The sequence below is a fragment of the Pinus tabuliformis genome, chromosome 7 (genome assembly GCF_031772625.1).
Source record: "Pinus tabuliformis cultivar Carrire ecotype Pingquan chromosome 7, CPIR1, whole genome shotgun sequence".
NCBI classification, from domain to species: Eukaryota; Viridiplantae; Streptophyta; class Pinopsida; order Pinales; family Pinaceae; genus Pinus; species Pinus tabuliformis.
The window spans coordinates 505737806-505754837 of record NC_142293.1 but is presented as its reverse complement, the minus strand read 5'-3'; the positions used below and the strand labels follow the sequence as shown (position 1 = coordinate 505754837).

The 17032-nt window shown below is 34.5% G+C and overlaps 1 protein-coding gene across 1 annotated transcript; it reads left to right on the top strand.

Annotated features, from left to right (window-relative positions):
• The first annotated feature begins 114 nt into the window (after window positions 1-114).
• Window positions 115-4443, top strand: LOC149248260 (mannan endo-1,4-beta-mannosidase 1-like). The gene is made up of 4 exons (XM_089458388.1): window positions 115-567; window positions 3149-3466; window positions 3637-3842; window positions 3957-4443. Exons 1-4 carry the CDS (start codon window positions 199-201, stop codon window positions 4324-4326), a joined length of 1263 nt encoding a protein of 420 aa, XP_089314514.1. The 5' UTR covers window positions 115-198; the 3' UTR covers window positions 4327-4443.
• The last annotated feature ends 12589 nt before the right edge of the window (window positions 4444-17032 follow it).

Genomic DNA, 17032 nt, shown 5'->3' with positions numbered 1-17032 from the left:
ATCTGTCATTCATACGAGGATTGCATTGCTGAAGCAATAAAACTTCCCTTAAGCTATCGATTGTCTTATCATGAATCATCCATTATCGCTTAACTGTAGTGTAGTTACGTACGCAAATTTGTTTCCCTGGGATGGAGTTCATGGTTAAAAGCTACATAGCCAGATTAAGTAGTTCTGCTTGAGACAGAAATCTGATTAATGAAAAACTCTGCAATAGAAATGGGAAGTAAGAGATTACTCTTCTTTTTTTCAGTTTTTCTCTTTTCAATTATGTTTCTCCTTGGCTTTTTGGGATCAGTGAATGGATTTCCTTCTTCGCCTAGTTTTGTCAAGACAAATGGGCACAATTTTGTGTTGGATGGACGCCCTGTGTACGTGAATGGATTCGACTCATATTGGCTGATGTCCCTAGCAGTTGATATAACAAATAGACAGAAAGTTACCTCTGCTTTTCAGCAAGCTGCAACTCATGGTCTCACTGTCGCTCGTACATGGGCTTTCAATGATGGAAACACATACAAAGCATTGCAGACTTCTCCTGGTGTATATGATGAACAAGTCTTTCGGGTTTGCATGCTCATGATACATACACACTTGTTTAATTTATTTATACCGTGTTTTCTAATTGATGGGCTGCTGATTGAGGATGCATGCTTTCTAGGCCTATCTTTCTTCTTTTCTTAGGAATGAAAACAAAGATATGTTTTGAAACAACTCTTAGCATTATAGAATTCTTAGTTTCTTGTCTGTTATCTCACATTGATGTGGCATATCACTGCTTTAATGATATTCTTTGATACCTCGGCTGCCTTTGTAACTTCTAGCTCGGCCTATTTGATTCTCGCATCCCAATCCGTGAAGAGAATGTCTTTATGAGTTTCCTCAATCTCAGGTAGATTGGCTTTCCTTCAATATTCTGTTTCCTGTCATTCGATGAACTCAGAGATTCAGGTGTTTAAATCGTTAAACTCGGTTAGATTGCCTTATCTGTCAGGTGGTGGCTAGTAGCTAGATAAGGAGTAATATGTAACATCTTTTGGCAGAAATACTCTTGCTGTTTCACCAGAAGGGATTTTAATTTCAGAAATACTCTTGCTGTTTCACCAGAAGGGATTTTAATTTCAGTGCCTCTTTAATAAACTCCTCAATAGTGGGAACATCCTTGTATCTTTCCATGGCTTGTTGCATTTCTCGGTGTTGCATGTTATTGGCCATATATAGGCTTTATGGCTTATTTTTAGGACCTCCATGTTTTGCTGCAATTGTGTGAGCTGCTCAGTCGCTTGGGTGTTTACGCTTGCCTTTTCTATTTCGAGCTGCTGCTCGAGTTGTGCAATCCTCTCCTCTTTTTCCCTTAACAAAGTAGAGACTTCAATGGCCTTTTCCATTGTGGCCGATGCATATGCTCTTGTGCACTGTAATAGTCTAGTTAAGTTCTCAGCCGGATTGAAAGAAATGTCCTTCCAAACAACATCCATCGGCTCATTTCTAGGTGGGAATTCAGACGTATCTACCCTTTTCTTTTTTCTCCGTCTTCTTACTACAACGTTATGGAAAGGACTATAAAACACATAAGTGAAGGTATTTCAGTGACTTTCAAAACAATATCTCATGAGGGCTATACTATAATTCTTATGTTCTTGAATGTTTTCATAGTTTCTTGTCTACTACCTCACATGGATATAACATTTAAGTAGCAATATACTATACTTTTTACGTTTTCATGTTAGTGAATTTCTCCTTCTGCTCGGTACAATAAACAAATTGAATTGTATTTTGGTTGGATCATGTTTAGGTATTAGGTATTCTTATGTTATTGAATTTTTCTTATGTTGTTTAAGATAAACTAATTAAATTGCATTTTGTTTGGTTGATTATAGGGGGTTATATTTAATTATTTAAGTAGTAGTTTTATATAAGGGTCTCAACATGAGAAAAGGTGTTGTTTTTTTTAATAAATTATATTTAAAAAATTATTATATTATTTAAAATTATTTAAATAATTAAAAAAATAAATAAAAATATTTTGTTATTAAAAAATATATTAAAATCTTTAAAATATATATTTTAAAATTATTTTTTTTACCATTTTTATTATATAATATCTAAACTATATTGAAACTTGGTAACTATGCTCGTCAGTATTATGTATGTTACTAAATGAATATGTATTTTTTGTTAATTCGTTTCCACCCCGCATTGTCTTTGATGAGTATAGAGATGCTTATAACATTCTAAAATAGTTTAATGAATTAGTTTGACAAGTGCATAAGCTTCCGTCCTCGAACATAACTTCTGCCACTGTAATTTCCTCTTCTCCCATCTTTTAAATAACATTATCATTGATATTGCAGGGCTTGGATTCCGTGGTCTCTGATCCTTAAACACTGTAATTTCCTCTTCTCCCATCTTTTAAATAACATTATCATTGATATTGCAGGGCTTGGATTCCGTGGTCTCTCATCCTTAAACATTATTTTTTAGGATTAATTTTGATTTAAGAATGTAAGTTTATTATTAGTGGTTTTGGATACATGGTTTTGTGTTTTGTAATTTTATGGGAATTGTATTTGGTTAGAATAAAATTTATAAATAAATTTGTCTGTTTCCATTGTAAGTGTGCCAAGCATCAAAGTGTTGGTCGAGCAAGGTCTCCCCTGCCAGTATGAAGGGCAAAAGGTTGAGCAAAGTGGATTCAGTGGTCTCCCATCTCCAAACATAACTTTTATATTTTAGGATTAATTTTGATTTAGGAATGAAAATTTATCCTTAGTGGTTTTGTGTATATGGTTTTGTGACCTGTAATTTTATGTGAATTGTATTTATAAATAGATTTATCTGTTTCCATTGTAAGTGCACCAAACACCAAAGTGTTGGTTGAGCAGAGTCTCCCTGGACAGTGTGAAGGGCAAAGGGTTGAGCAAAGTCTCCCCTCTCAAGGTTGAGCAGTCTGCAGGCTTGGTGTGGTCTTTGGCCGAAATCTAATAAAATTCTGTTAATCTAAAATTTTCCCCAAAATTGAAATTTTCCATAAATAGTTCTGGGTGTGAAATTGCTTCTTTTTGTGATTAATGTTTATTTTGCCTGGCTTTTAAACATAAAATTACTACTATAATTTCTTAAATGAAATTTATCATCTATACTGCAGGGCTTGGATTTCGTCGTCTCCCAGGCCAAAAGTTATAGCATCAAGCTCATACTGAGCTTCGTAAACAACTACGAAGATTATGGGGGAAGGGCACAATACGTTCGGTGGGGACGCGATGCAGGGCAGAATATGAGGTCCGATGACGATTTCTACACTAATCCCACCGTGAAAGGTTACTACAAGAGCCATGTCAAGACTGTAATAACGAGAGTGAATAGTATCAGTGGAATTGCTTACAAGGATGACCCAACAATATTTTCATGGGAGCTCATCAATGAACCCCGCTGCCAAATTGACCCTTCTGGAAGGACTTTGCAGGTCAAATTATAAATTTATACCTTCACCATATATAAGTCATTAAATGGATTTGGCAGAGTTTCCCACCAGGACTTTGCAGGTCAAATTATAAATTTATACCTTCACCATACATAAGTCATTAAATGGATTTGGCAGAGTTTCCCACCATAATTTTAAGTGTATGACTGCAGGGATGGATAACGGAAATGGCCGCCTACGTGAAATCGATTGATGGCAACCACCTTCTTGAAGTAGGCATGGAAGGATTCTATGGCGAATCGACCCCTGAAAGAAAGCAGTACAATCCAGGCGGTTACGAATATGGAACAGACTTCATTACTAACAATCAAATTCCAGGAATTGATTTTGCAACTGTTCATGCCTATCCAGACCATTGGTAAAGAACCTTCCTATATTGTAAACATGAATAAATGAACTAATTCTCTAATCGATATTTTACTGCAATTATTTGACAAAACTAACGTGCCTCATTGCGCTGTTGGCTCAACAGGTTGGCTGGATCAGATGAAAATTCGCAGCTTTCCTTCTTGAACAAATGGATGCAAATCCATTTCTATGATGTGGAAAGAGTGCTGAACAAACCACTGCTGTTTGCTGAATTCGGGAAATCATATAAAGATCCAGGTTATAGCACTGCTCAGAGGGACAGGTTTTATAATACTGTCTATAACAACATTCACAGCGCTGTGAGCAGTGGAAAAGCAGGGGGAGGAGGCCTATTCTGGCAGTTAATGGCAGAAGGGATGGACTCGTTTGCAGATGGGTATGATATTGTCTTGTCCCGAAATCCATCCATAGCAGCTATTATCGCTTATCAGTCCCATAGATTGTCTCTCTTAAACACCACCATGTTTAGGTAAGAGAGCGCAATGCGACACTAGCCAACGGTCCTAATTCAGAGGATCAGCTCTGAAATATATGGCCAGAATAAAAGTCGTTAGGTTTGATTTCGTATTAATCACCTTTTATAAGTTATACGTATTTTCATTTTTTATGGATTAAGTATTTATATTTTCAAATAAATGGTAATGAATGATTTTTCTAAATAATCTTGAATTTATTAAAAAATAATTATTTTATTTTATTATAGAATTTAATTATTTTTCATTTGCTAGTTTGTGTGAGTTTTAAAAAAAAAAATTATTTTATTTTATTATAGAATTTAATTATGTTGAGTTTAGACTTCTGTGATCCATATTAATTGTAACAACATTTTTGGGTAAAAATTATATAGGAGGTAATCTCCAGGAGTCAAGGCATTTCGAACCAACCAGTGTGGTTCCTCTTCAGGACAAGATGATTATTATTATTATTATTATTATTAGTATATTTTTTTGAATAGTTGATTAGAATTCTAATTATTATTATAATATTATAACTTAAATTGATTTTATTTATTAATAAAAAAATTAGTTAAACTAGCTGTTGTTTTCTAAAGGCTAGTTAGGTGCTCTCTTCATCTATTTATTTCATTGCCTATATCTGATTCATCATCTTGTCCTGAAGATGAATCACACTGGTTGGTTCTAAACACGTCGACGAGATTATCTCCTATGTAATTTTTATGGAAAGATGCTATTACAATTTAATTATTTTTCATTTGCTAATTTCTGTGAGTTTTGAAATAATAAACATAACTAATTTATGGTTTGAGTATTGGGATTTTAGGTAAAAAGTTCCCAATTAGTGACTTTTATATCATGAATTGTCTTAATAGAATCCCATAAGCCTATTATAAAATTTATTATTATGATTTGTTGTCTAAATTTTATTATATTAATATTTTTTATAATTTATTTATTTAAAATTTTTCATTTTTTTTTTTTTTTTTTAATAAACTTTTTAATTCTAGTGGTTTGTTAACTAATATTAGTGGTTTGTTAACTAATATTGGTGTTTGCTTTGATTATGTATAATGATAAAAGGGAAAGTTTTTGGGAAAATTGATTTTTCATATTTAAAGAAAGATGAGTGTTGTTTAATTATGGTTTTTTTGGTTGGAATCTTATTATATAATTGCGTGCAAGATTGTAATATTTGTTTATTTAAACAATGTTTTTGATAGTATAAATAGATTTAGCACCTTAAAAACTTTTAGAGTATTTGGATTGTGTAAATTAAACAACTCAAACTTGTAATAGTAATAAATCTAACAAATCTCTCTAGAGTTATGGAAAAATTTGACAAAAAATATATTGAAAAAATTCAAAACTTAAAAGTGAGAGTACACTTTTGTGGAAGTATAAAATTAATGTTTTAGATAAAAAAAAAATTAGAAGTAATAAAAATAATATATAGTTTTATGTATGCACTTAAAACTAAATGTTTTTCAAGAGTATATAATCTTATTACTACATTATATTGATTTTTAGACAATACTAATTTAATTGAAATACTCTTTTAATGTTGGAATAATACCTAAAATTAAAATATGACCTAAAACTACTTTTAATTTTTTGAAAGAACACATTAAAAACATGTTAATAAAATCTCTTAATATAGACTCATATGAAACCAAAGAAATTTTTTCCCATTATTAACTATTATCTACTTATTTCATAGAGCATAGTTTTGCTTGAATAATTATAATTGGTAAATCATGCCACATTCCCCAATAGTATATAATAATACTTTTCTTTATTCTTAATTGAAAATTCATTTGCTCACCATTGAAATGCTTTAACTATCCATAAGAAAATTTTCACTTATATTTGTTTTATATAATAATAATAGTAATCTTATTTTAAGGTCTCTGTTAAGTCATATACTAGTGTATGAGACTCTCTAGTTTGCAGGACAAAGTATATGCTTCAAGCAATGATTTGATTACTAACCTTTACAAAGGTGTGCTAGTTTTTGATGGTCGAATGTTTTGGTCCTAGGCTAAACTATGAGTTTTCGATATATGTGGTTTGCGGTCTATTGCATATATCTGGAGAGGTTGCTAGTTCCTCATCAAAATTATCAAAATTTAGATAGTTTAAAAAAAGTTTACAAAGGTGTGCATACTCTATCCCAATCTATAAGTTCTTATAATGAAGTATCCTTTTTAAAGAAAGAAAAAAAATTAATATTCAAATATTTTATTTAAAGTAGACATTGAAATACTTTTTGTTACTCTTTAAAAAAAATTTAAAATAATGTATTAAATTCTTTGTTAAACACTCATATTAAAATACAAAAAATTCTTTATATAAACTAATACATTTTTAAAGCCCAAAAGACTAAGTCAATTGGTTGAGTCTTCATAGTTAAAGCACCTATTGAAAGGTCATTAGTACAATTCTCTTGACATATAAATTTCACATCTCTCTATATATAAAATATGTTTGTTTTTATTTTGTTATACAACTTGAGTGAGCCTAATGGTTAAGAAACAAGAGGATCTCATACACCAATTTGGTATCTGACTTGGTCGTGACCTTAAAATTAAATAATCATATATATATATATATATAAACATAATTACAATATAACCAATTAAATTGAATTGACTTCTTATTTTTATTATTATTATTTTATTTTATTTTTCTAAACTAAAGTGACATTATAATTTTATCAGTATTATTTGATTTAAATTTTCATAAGATTTTTTTAACCTGAAATAATTTTATATTTAAAATTAATTTAAATTTTCATAACACTTTTTTTAAGCTGAAATAATTTATATTTAAAATTAAAATGGATATTAAAATTATTTATAATTAGTATTAATTTTTTTTGTTATTTATATTTTTTAAAATATTATATATAAAATTTACAAATATATTAAAAAAATTACATAACTTTCTTTATAATAAATTATGAAAAAACTTTTTATTAAAATAAATTTTAATAGTTAAAAAATACAATTTATTATTTTTATTCTTATTATATGAAAAAGATTATTCTATATCAATAAATAAATGGTTTTATTAAAATAAAATTTTAGATTTAAAAAATACAATTTTCAAAATAATATTATTATTTTAAAAAATAATTTATTTTTTTTTAATTTAATTGTTCTTTTAATAATAATAGGAAAAAGAAATATCTCAATAAGACCCGTAATTATTATCATTGTAATAGGAAAAAAGAAAGGTATCTGAACACGACCTATGCCTTAATTGACATTTCTGAAAATTATTACTTTAAAAAATAATTTAAATTTTCTTTTATTTTCTTTTAATAGGGAAAAAAAAATCTCAATACGATCTATTATCATAACAGGAAAAAAGAAGGTTATCTGAAAACGACCTGTGCCTTAATTGACATTTCTGAAATCAACTTTTAAAAGTATACATACACATATAACAGAGGTACCTAAGTTGGACGTTAACATTAAAAACAAAGAGTACGGTAGTATTTTTGTATGGTAGTATTTTTATTTATGGCAAAGTTTTTTGATTAGTGTATAGAATATTTAATGTGGTCGGATTGTATATATTTATTATTAAAAATTGGAGTTGTTTTTAGTGTGATTTTTTGGATTTTTTGGTGCATCTAGTGGAAAAATTTGAGGTGAAATCTTGATTTGTGTTATTTAAACTGGTTTTTTGATTGTATATATGGATTCAGCACCCTCAAAAACCCCTAAGGCACTTCGATTGTGTAGGGATTACCATCAAACTTGCGATTTCAATAAATTCCTGCGAGATTTTAGAAAAATTAGATTGGAAAAGGCTACAAAAAAAACTTCTAAAAAATCACACTACAAACTACTCGTTAAAAATAAATTTATATGTATTTAAATCTAATCGTAAACATATACAACTACACCACATTAAATATCCTTTAAACTAATAAATATTGCTTACCTTTATCTATATCCTCCACTTTAGATGGAAATATTCCTTAAGAGTACCAAAATTTGGTTTAATGTAAAGAATTGGATTAGATTTTTGAGAGAAGATATAAATAGTGGTGTCTCTTAAGATTTGAGTGTGAGAAACTTGTAATCTTAAGTCATAGTTTGTGATGAAATAATATATATGAATATGTAAGACTAATTAAATTAGATTTTACATTGCGATTTAATCATATATAGAGGGTTTGATTATATTTCTTCAAAGTAAGTGTATATTATAGTTTGGTTTAGTACAACGATATAATATTGAACTTAGAGTCTACAAGGGAAGATGGAAAGAGTGGCGTTTCTTAAAATTTGAGTTTGAGAAGCTTGTCACTTTAACCTATACCTTTGGTGCAAAAATGAATTAGAGAGAGACGCTATGGTTAAAAAGGGAGCTATTGTGGTGCAGGCCAAGGGCTTTTATTAAAATATGTGTTTATGGAAATATAAGTGTGAGCGGCATTGACAAAATTCGACATCAAATCTCAAAAGAGGGAGATCTTGCTAGATCCTTACTATGTGGCACTCCCTTTTTTAATAGAAAGGGTGGAGATTACAAACCAAGGGAAAATATTTTTATAAACTAAAACCACCATAAATAAGTTCAAGACTTTATTGGCCTATAGGTGTCTCTATTTTGACCCCAGAGGTGGATGAACCACATTGATACTTATTTTCTATAAATTTGGATGTTTGTGATTGAGCATCGAGGGAATATGCTTCGTTTAAATGACATATCCATGGCTGTGGTGATGGGGACCATGAAGTGGTGAATGGAAAATATTTTTTGGAGAAATAAAAAATGAGTTGACCCAGGTGCGAATTTCGAGTGGGAACTTCGGGGTCGCCAACACATGGGAGTGGTCAAGAGGTAACTCGTCAAATGAATTGTGATTTTGCATTAAGGTTGATTATAGATATATACATGGAGGGAGAGACTCTTGGGCTTCATCTCCTATTGTCTCTTCATATTCCATCTCCTTATTTTCTATTTACACTATTTTACACATATTCACCCAATCCCAATGATTAGGTGTCAACATTCCCCCCCTAATCTGAAGGGATGTTGGTGAGCCCAAGCATTGTTCTGAATCTTTTGAACTTTTCTCTTCCAAGCGCTTTAGTGAAGATGTCTGCAATCTGCTCTTTGTGGAAAAATGATGTAGCTGGATTGTCTTGGCTTCAACATGATGTCGAATTAGATGGTATTTTGTATTGATGTGCTTCATTCAATCATGGAACTTTGGGTTCTTGGCCAACTTTATTGTAGAAGTGTTGTCAATCATGAGTGGAGTTGAATGCACTTGTTTCACCTGCAAATCTTCTAGAATTTTCCTGAGCCACACAATTTCCTTTGTTGCTTCAGCTGCTGCCACATATTTTGCCTCTATTGTGGAATCTGCTGAAAATGATTGTTTGCGTGACCTCCAAGAGACAACTCCTGATCCAAGACTCATATCATAACCTGAAGTAGATTCCCCCGATTCTTTATCTCCATCGAAGTCTCAATCAGAGTATCCAATCAAGCTGAAGTCACCCACCTTTGTATTCTTAAATCGAAAGTCTTGAGTTCGCTTCAAGTACTTTAGAGCTCTTTTCGTAGTAGACAAATGTCCCTCACAAGGATTTTGCATAAACCTAGAGAGGATTAGAACAACAAACTAAATGTCTGGTCTGGTAGTAGTCAGGTAGTTCAGACTTCCTACAAGTTGTCTATACTTTGTTTCATCCTCAAATTATTTTCCTTCAATGGATGTGAGCTTTAACTTCTGTTCCATTGGAGTAGTCAAAGGATTGCACTCAACCATGCCAAACTTGTTCAACATATCCCCGATGTACTTCTTCTAAGAGAGGAATATAAACTTTAGATGTTGAGCTACTTTAATACCAAGATAATAGTGAACATACCCCAAGTCTGTCATTTCAAAACCTTTCCTCAATTCGTTATTTATGAATGCAATATAGCTCTCATTATTCTCTGTCATCAAAAGCTTATCTACATACACCATAAGATATACAACTATTTTTCCAACTTTCTTGACTAACAAAGTTGCATCATTAAGATCATAATGTTTGAAGTTGAGTTTCAGAAGATGCTTCGTTAACTTCTCGTACTAGGCTCGTGGTGCTTGCTTGAGGCCATACAAGGATTTTACAAGCTTTCATAATTTATGTTCTTGACCCTTCACAACAATTTCTTATGGCTGGGACATAAACACATTCTCTTTCAGATCTCCATTCAAGAAAGCATTTTTTACATCCATTTGATGGACTTTCCAACCGTTTTGGGCTGCCAAGGCAAAGAGTGTCCAGATGGTACCCATTTTTCCATGGGGGGGAAATTCTCCTCATAGTTAACATCTTCCTTTTGTGAAAAACCTTTTTCCACAAGCCTAGCTTTGTGCTTGTCAAGTGAGCCATCAACTTTATACTTGTTCTTGTAGAACCACTTGCAACCTATTGGTTTGGTTCCCAATGGAAGATGGACCAGCTTCCAAGTGCCATTCTTTATCAAGGCATCATACTATTTATGCATCGCTTCTTTCCATTCATCATGAGAAGAGGACTATTTGAAGGAAGTTGGTTCAAAATTTGTACACAAATTCAGTTCACAATCATAAGAAACATCCATATCAACAGGTGAATCAGAATCGTCTACATCACATCAATTTTTCCTTGTTGAATTCTTGTTCTTGTCTTTCCAACCTCATCAGGATGAACACTTTTAAGAGTCTTTGTCAACCATTTTGGAGGACCTTTCTGAGATGGACCAGGCTGCTTAGTTGACTGAGTTGGGGCTAAATCAAGATTGAGTCTCCCAATTCTGTCAATCACATCACTCAAAGTGTCATCAGTGGTTGGAGCTTCATGTGGGTGAGAGAGTGCTTCAAAAGAAGATTCCATAGATTGATCCAGTACAAGAATCCCCCCTTCAAGATGTGGAATCTCATTATCAAATTCTTGAAAGGACTTGACATGTCCGAATCTATCCAAGCGATCAAGTTGTCGCTCAACAACATTGTCAGCATTGGAAGATTCAAGAAAGATCACATCTCTAGACACTACAAAATTCTTATTAACTTCATCATAGAGACGATATGCTTTGGAGGTATTTGAATACCCCAAGAAGATACACTTATGACTCCTTGCACCAATTTTTTTTCTTTGTTCCTTAGGTATCAAGGCATAACAAGTGGAACCAAATACCCTGAGATGCTTTACCGAAGGAATGTGGCTATACCACATTTCATAAGGAGTCTAGTTTCTAATAACATTATATGGACACCTATTCTTTACATTCACAACACATAGAACTACATTAACCTAAAACATCAATTTTAAATTCTTGAAAAACATCATGGAACATACCATATTTAAGATTGTCATGTTCATTCTTTCAGCTACTCCATTCTGTTGGGGACTATAAGGCACAACTGTTTGATGTTTGATCCCATGTTAGCGAAGATAGTTTTCAAATTCATTTGAAGTGTATTCTTTTCCATTATCAGTGCAAATAGAGCCAATATGAGTTTGTGCATAATTTTCAATCCATGCATGAAAGTTCTTGAATGTTTGAAAAACGTCAGATTTGTTCTTCAATAAATAAACCCAACACATTCTGGTGTAGTCATCAATAAATGTCATCATATATTTATTTCCATTTGCAGAAGGAATGGGCATTGGGCCACATAAGTTTGAATGAATAAGTTCAAGTTTTCTATGTGCTCTGGAATGTGAATCATGAAAATATTGTTTGTTGTGCTTTCCTAAGATACAAGCATCACATTGCTTAAGTTTCCTAGGAATTGTAGGCAAAATAGTAACACCACTTTTCTTCAACATAAAAAGGTTGTCATAATTCAAGTGTCCAAATCTAGCATGCCAAAAAATACTTGATGGAAATGTACCTTCTTTTTTTGCTGAAGCAAGTGTCGATCCTTCTCTTGCATTAATTGGAAAAATAGTTTACAATATAAACAATTATCTCCCTGACACCGAGGAGACAAAAAAACTTAAAAAATCCCTTAGGGCAAGCCATTTAGCTTAACATGGAAAAACATTTAATCCCAAGAAAAAAACCAAAAGAGCCTCTTGGCCTTCTAGAAGCCCATGAAGACTCTCGTCGCCCCACCCTTGGAAGGGCCCATCAATCTGGGCCATTCATTTCGCAATCAAACTGACGACTGAGATTGACAACACTCTGACAAGACAACCGAAGTATAGCAGAACCAAACCTCCAAGCTGCACGAAAAAACATGACCGTTGATTAACATCTGATGAATCCTACGGTGGAGAATTATATTGCACCGAACAAGTAGACCCCGCGATAGTGTGCGGGGAAGGGCGGTTTCCCAAACCACCTCCCTGCCACGTGTAGGGAGCTGATTGTGATTGCTCCGAAAAAGCAAATACCATTTCCATTGTGAGAGCGGTGCGATCAGATGAAAACTGCCAGTGAAGCGGTTTATCCCTCCAAACCCCAAAAATCGAAATATCCCTGTTGCCGGGAGAACTGGGACTCCTCCCACGCTTACTTTTTCTCCTTGCCTGAACCTGGAATCTAGAAAGGAAAAGGAACACTCCCTTAAAGAAGGAATTGTGATTACCATTACGCTCACCCTGATGAACTATGATATCCATCTCACTGTCTCCAATTAATCATTTCCTGCCCCGCGAGCCCAATAATCATAAATTTCCTTGTCCTCTGCGGCTTGAGCCTCGTAGATAGCTTTTAGCCTGCTAGGAGGCATCTCCTGCCATTTCATATCTATTCTGCACTTGGAATTAATCACTCCTTGGTTGGCCAGTAGATCTGCAAGTTTATTGGCCTTCCTCCGAACATGATTGAAGCTAACCGTTCGAAGGCATTGGAGATGTTTTTGGATTCTCTGGTACACTTGTATAAGTCTCCATTGTTTTGAGACCCTTTCAGGCGCTGTTCCATAGCTGATTTTCTTAACTGCATTTATAGAAATCTCGGAGTCTGCTTCTATGAGAACATTGGAGCTGTGATTGAGTTTAAGCAGCTCCAGACATTGTTCCAACGCCATTAATTCAGCCATGTTGTTGGTGGCTTTGCCTAAATGGCAGTGGAAAGTGAAAATTATTTTTCCTTCTTCATCTCTTAACACACCTCCATAACCTGCAGTCCCCGGGTTGCTTTTTGAAGCCCCATCAATGTTGCATTTCAGATAACCTTTTGGTGGAGGATGCTAGAATTCCTTTTCCCTTTCCAACACTCTTTCTTTTTTGCTAAGACCCTGGAGGATGATCTCATGCATTCCCAGTTGCTTGAGAGTTCTCAATACGAGCACAGTGGGAGGATTCGAGGGATAACTATGCACGGTGGTGGAGACAGTCTCCTTAATCTGCTTTAAGATTAATTCCATCAGGCAAAGGGCAGTAGTTTTTTCATCCTTGAAAATTCTTTTATTCCTTTCCTTCCAAACATTCCAGATAATGAAGCTTGGTGTCAAGGTCCAGGCCAAATTAAGGATCTCATTCTCTGAAAAGTTTTTTCTCCACTTGTTCAGGGTATTAATGATGCTACCTTTATCTCTGTCTGTCTGTTGAAAAATGATGTTGAAAGAATCCCACAACCAGTTGATATAGGTACAGTTGTTGAGAATATGCTCCATTGTTTCCTCTTGAGCCTCACATAATGGGCATCTAGAGGGCCCCATAACCCCCCTCTTCTGAATGTTTTCCCAAGTTAATATTTTCTTGTGATGAACTAACCACATAAACAATTTGATCTTCATCCATCCTTGGTGGCTCCAAAGTTTTTGCCAGGACTTTGCCAAAACACAAGGATCTAGGTTAAGGGTAATTCTTTTTGCTTCATGGATATTAAAGATGCCTTCTTTGTTTTGTCCCCATCTTAACTGATCCTGCCCATCTGTGACCAAGATCTTCCTCTATTCTAAAATTTTCATGAGTTCTTCTGTTTTTTCTTTTATGGGGCCATCCCCTCTGCATTCTATTTTCCTCCAGCTTCTCCATTTCTCAGTGTCATGAGGAAGATTCCAGAAATCCCTGACTTTTATTAGTCCTTGGAAATCAGTTTCCTGCTTGATGCTCATAAAGTCCTCCCTCAAAAACATTGGCTCTTGTTTCCATTTATCTTCCCAGAAGAGAGATTGTTCTCCAGCTCTGATTACCCAGAAGCTGTTGTTCTGTACTAGGCTTCTGTTATCCCAGGCTTTATTCCAGAGGTGAGAGCCTTTTATGTTCCCTGACATTCTGATGAGATCACTCGTTTGCGAGGAGTTTGCATATTTTTCTTTCCAGGTTTTATCCAATTGCACCCCTAGTTCTTTAACCCATCTCCACCAGAGTTTGGCTCCTAAAACATTACTTAGAATCTCCTGATCGTCTAAGCCAAGGCCTCCATGACTTTTGGGTTTACAGATTTTATCCCAAGAAACAAGGGCCCATTTCTTTCTTGTCTCCTCCTTGCCCCAGAGAAAGTCTCTTTGAATGTTCTTGAGTTGTTGTAAAACCCCTTTGGGAGCTGGAAGGGTTGATAAAAAAAAAATAGGGATGGATTGAAGAACTGCCTTCGTCAAAATCAATCTGCCAGCCAGGTTCAACACTCTAAAAGTCCATATTTTGATCTTGTCTTGCATCTTGTTGAGCACCGGTTCCCAGATACCCTTGCGCATTGGTTTATCCATAAGGAGGATTCCCAAATACTTTGAAGGGAGGACCTCCCTTTGGAAGCCCAGAATTCTAGAGATGTTCCTTTGAATAGAAATGTTAGTGTTAAAGGAAAAAAATTTTGATTTGGAGAGATTGACTTCCATACCTGAAGCCGAGGCAAAGTCATTTGAGATTTTTTTGTACACTGTAGCTTCCTTGACTGTGGGGATACCCTGTAGCATGGTGTCATCCACAAATTGTTGATGAGTCAAGGCTTGGCCGTTCTCTGTTAATTGAAGGCCCTTGATCTTTCCTAAAACTTTAGCAGTTTTAATGGTTCAGCCCAATCCTTCCATCATGAGAATGAAAAGAAAGGGAGAGAGTGGGTCTCCCTGCCTAAGGCCTTCGGAAGGAGTGAAGATCTCCGAGGGTGAGCCATTCACCAGAATTGAAAAGCTGGGTGAAGTAACCATAGCCATAACCCATCTGATCTAGTCATGATCAAACCAAAACGCGGAAAGGACCTTTTTGATGTAAATCCAGTTCACCTTGTCATACGCTTTTGCAATGTCTAATTGCATGATCATACTGGCCTGCTTTTTGATGGTGAGAGAGTGAACAACCCCGTGGGCCTGAATAATATTATCCAGGATTTGCCTTCCTTCCACATAACCCTACTGTTCCCCGGAAATCAAAGAATGCAGAAGATGTTTGAGTCTGTTGGCGAGGATCTTAGAAATGATTTTGTAAACAACATTGCATAAAGAAATGGGTCTGAAATTATCAGGAGTCAGGGCTGAGTCTTGTTTGGGGATCAGGGAGATGAAAGAGGTGTTGAGGGCTTTCAGAATGGATCTGCTTCTTCTGGAGTCCTCAACCACATCCAAAATATCCTGTTTGACAATATTCTAGCAGGCTTTGGAAAAGTCCATGTTAAAACCATCTGGACCTGGAGCTTTGCCATTCTGCATCTCTTGGATCACCGTACTAACCTTTTCTTCAGTTACTAGTTTGTTCAGGTTAAAGTTATCTTCTCTAGACACCATCCTAGGAATATTCTTTATAATTTCCTTGATGTGTTGGTCTCTGTCTAGATTATTTTCATTTGTGATGCCTCTGAAATGTTGAACCATCATAGCTTTGATATTCTTGTGAGTGGTCTGAAGATCCCCATCTTCATTCAATATTGAGTTGATTCTATTGTGCGTTCTATTGGCTATGGTGGAATGGTGGAAAAATCTAGTGTTCTGTTCACCTTCTTTGAGCCATTGAACTCTCGACTTTTGTCTCCAAAAAATTTCCTCCTGTTTGCATAAATTCTCCTAATCAAGGTTGAGTTTTTCAGCTTGCTCACTTTTGGATTTATCAAAACCTTTTGCGATCATTGTTTGGTTTAGTTCCTGCATTTTGATCTCTATTGATTTTTTGTTTGCAAAAATGTTACCAAAATCCTTCTTGTTCCATTCTTTGAGTTTGATTTTTATGTGCTTTAGCCTTTTATGGAGGAGGAACATTTTGGATCCCTGAATCTGTAGATCTTCAGACCACCATTCTTCAATGTTGCTGGTGAAATCTGGGTGGGAGAGCCAGATATTTTCAAATCTGAAGGGTCTGTTCTTGGGAGCATCAATTCCCTTGATTTCTAATTGGAGTGGCTAGTGATCAGAGCCTCCAAATGGGAGAACACTTGAAGATATTTATGAATTTGTGAGCATCAACTTCTCGGAGATCAAAAATATGTCTAACTTGGAGGCAACCTGTGCATTACCTCCTCTTTTGTTATTCCAAGTAAAAAGATTGTTATGCATTTTAGAGTCAACCATCTTCATGTCTTCTGTGAAAGAATGGAATCCTACTGAATCTCTACTAAGGATTTTGGTGCCTCCTTTTTTTCCGAAACAGATTTAATCATGTTAAAGTCTCCTCCAATGACCCAAGGGATTTCTTTATGTCTGCTTCTGAGATCTACCAGGGAATTCATAAATCTAAGCTTCTCATCTATTCTCTGAGGACCATAGACATTCGTAACCAGGAAGGTATCAGACATCCCCATTGGCTGAATGATAGCTGATAAGTAATTTCTCGTTGCCTCC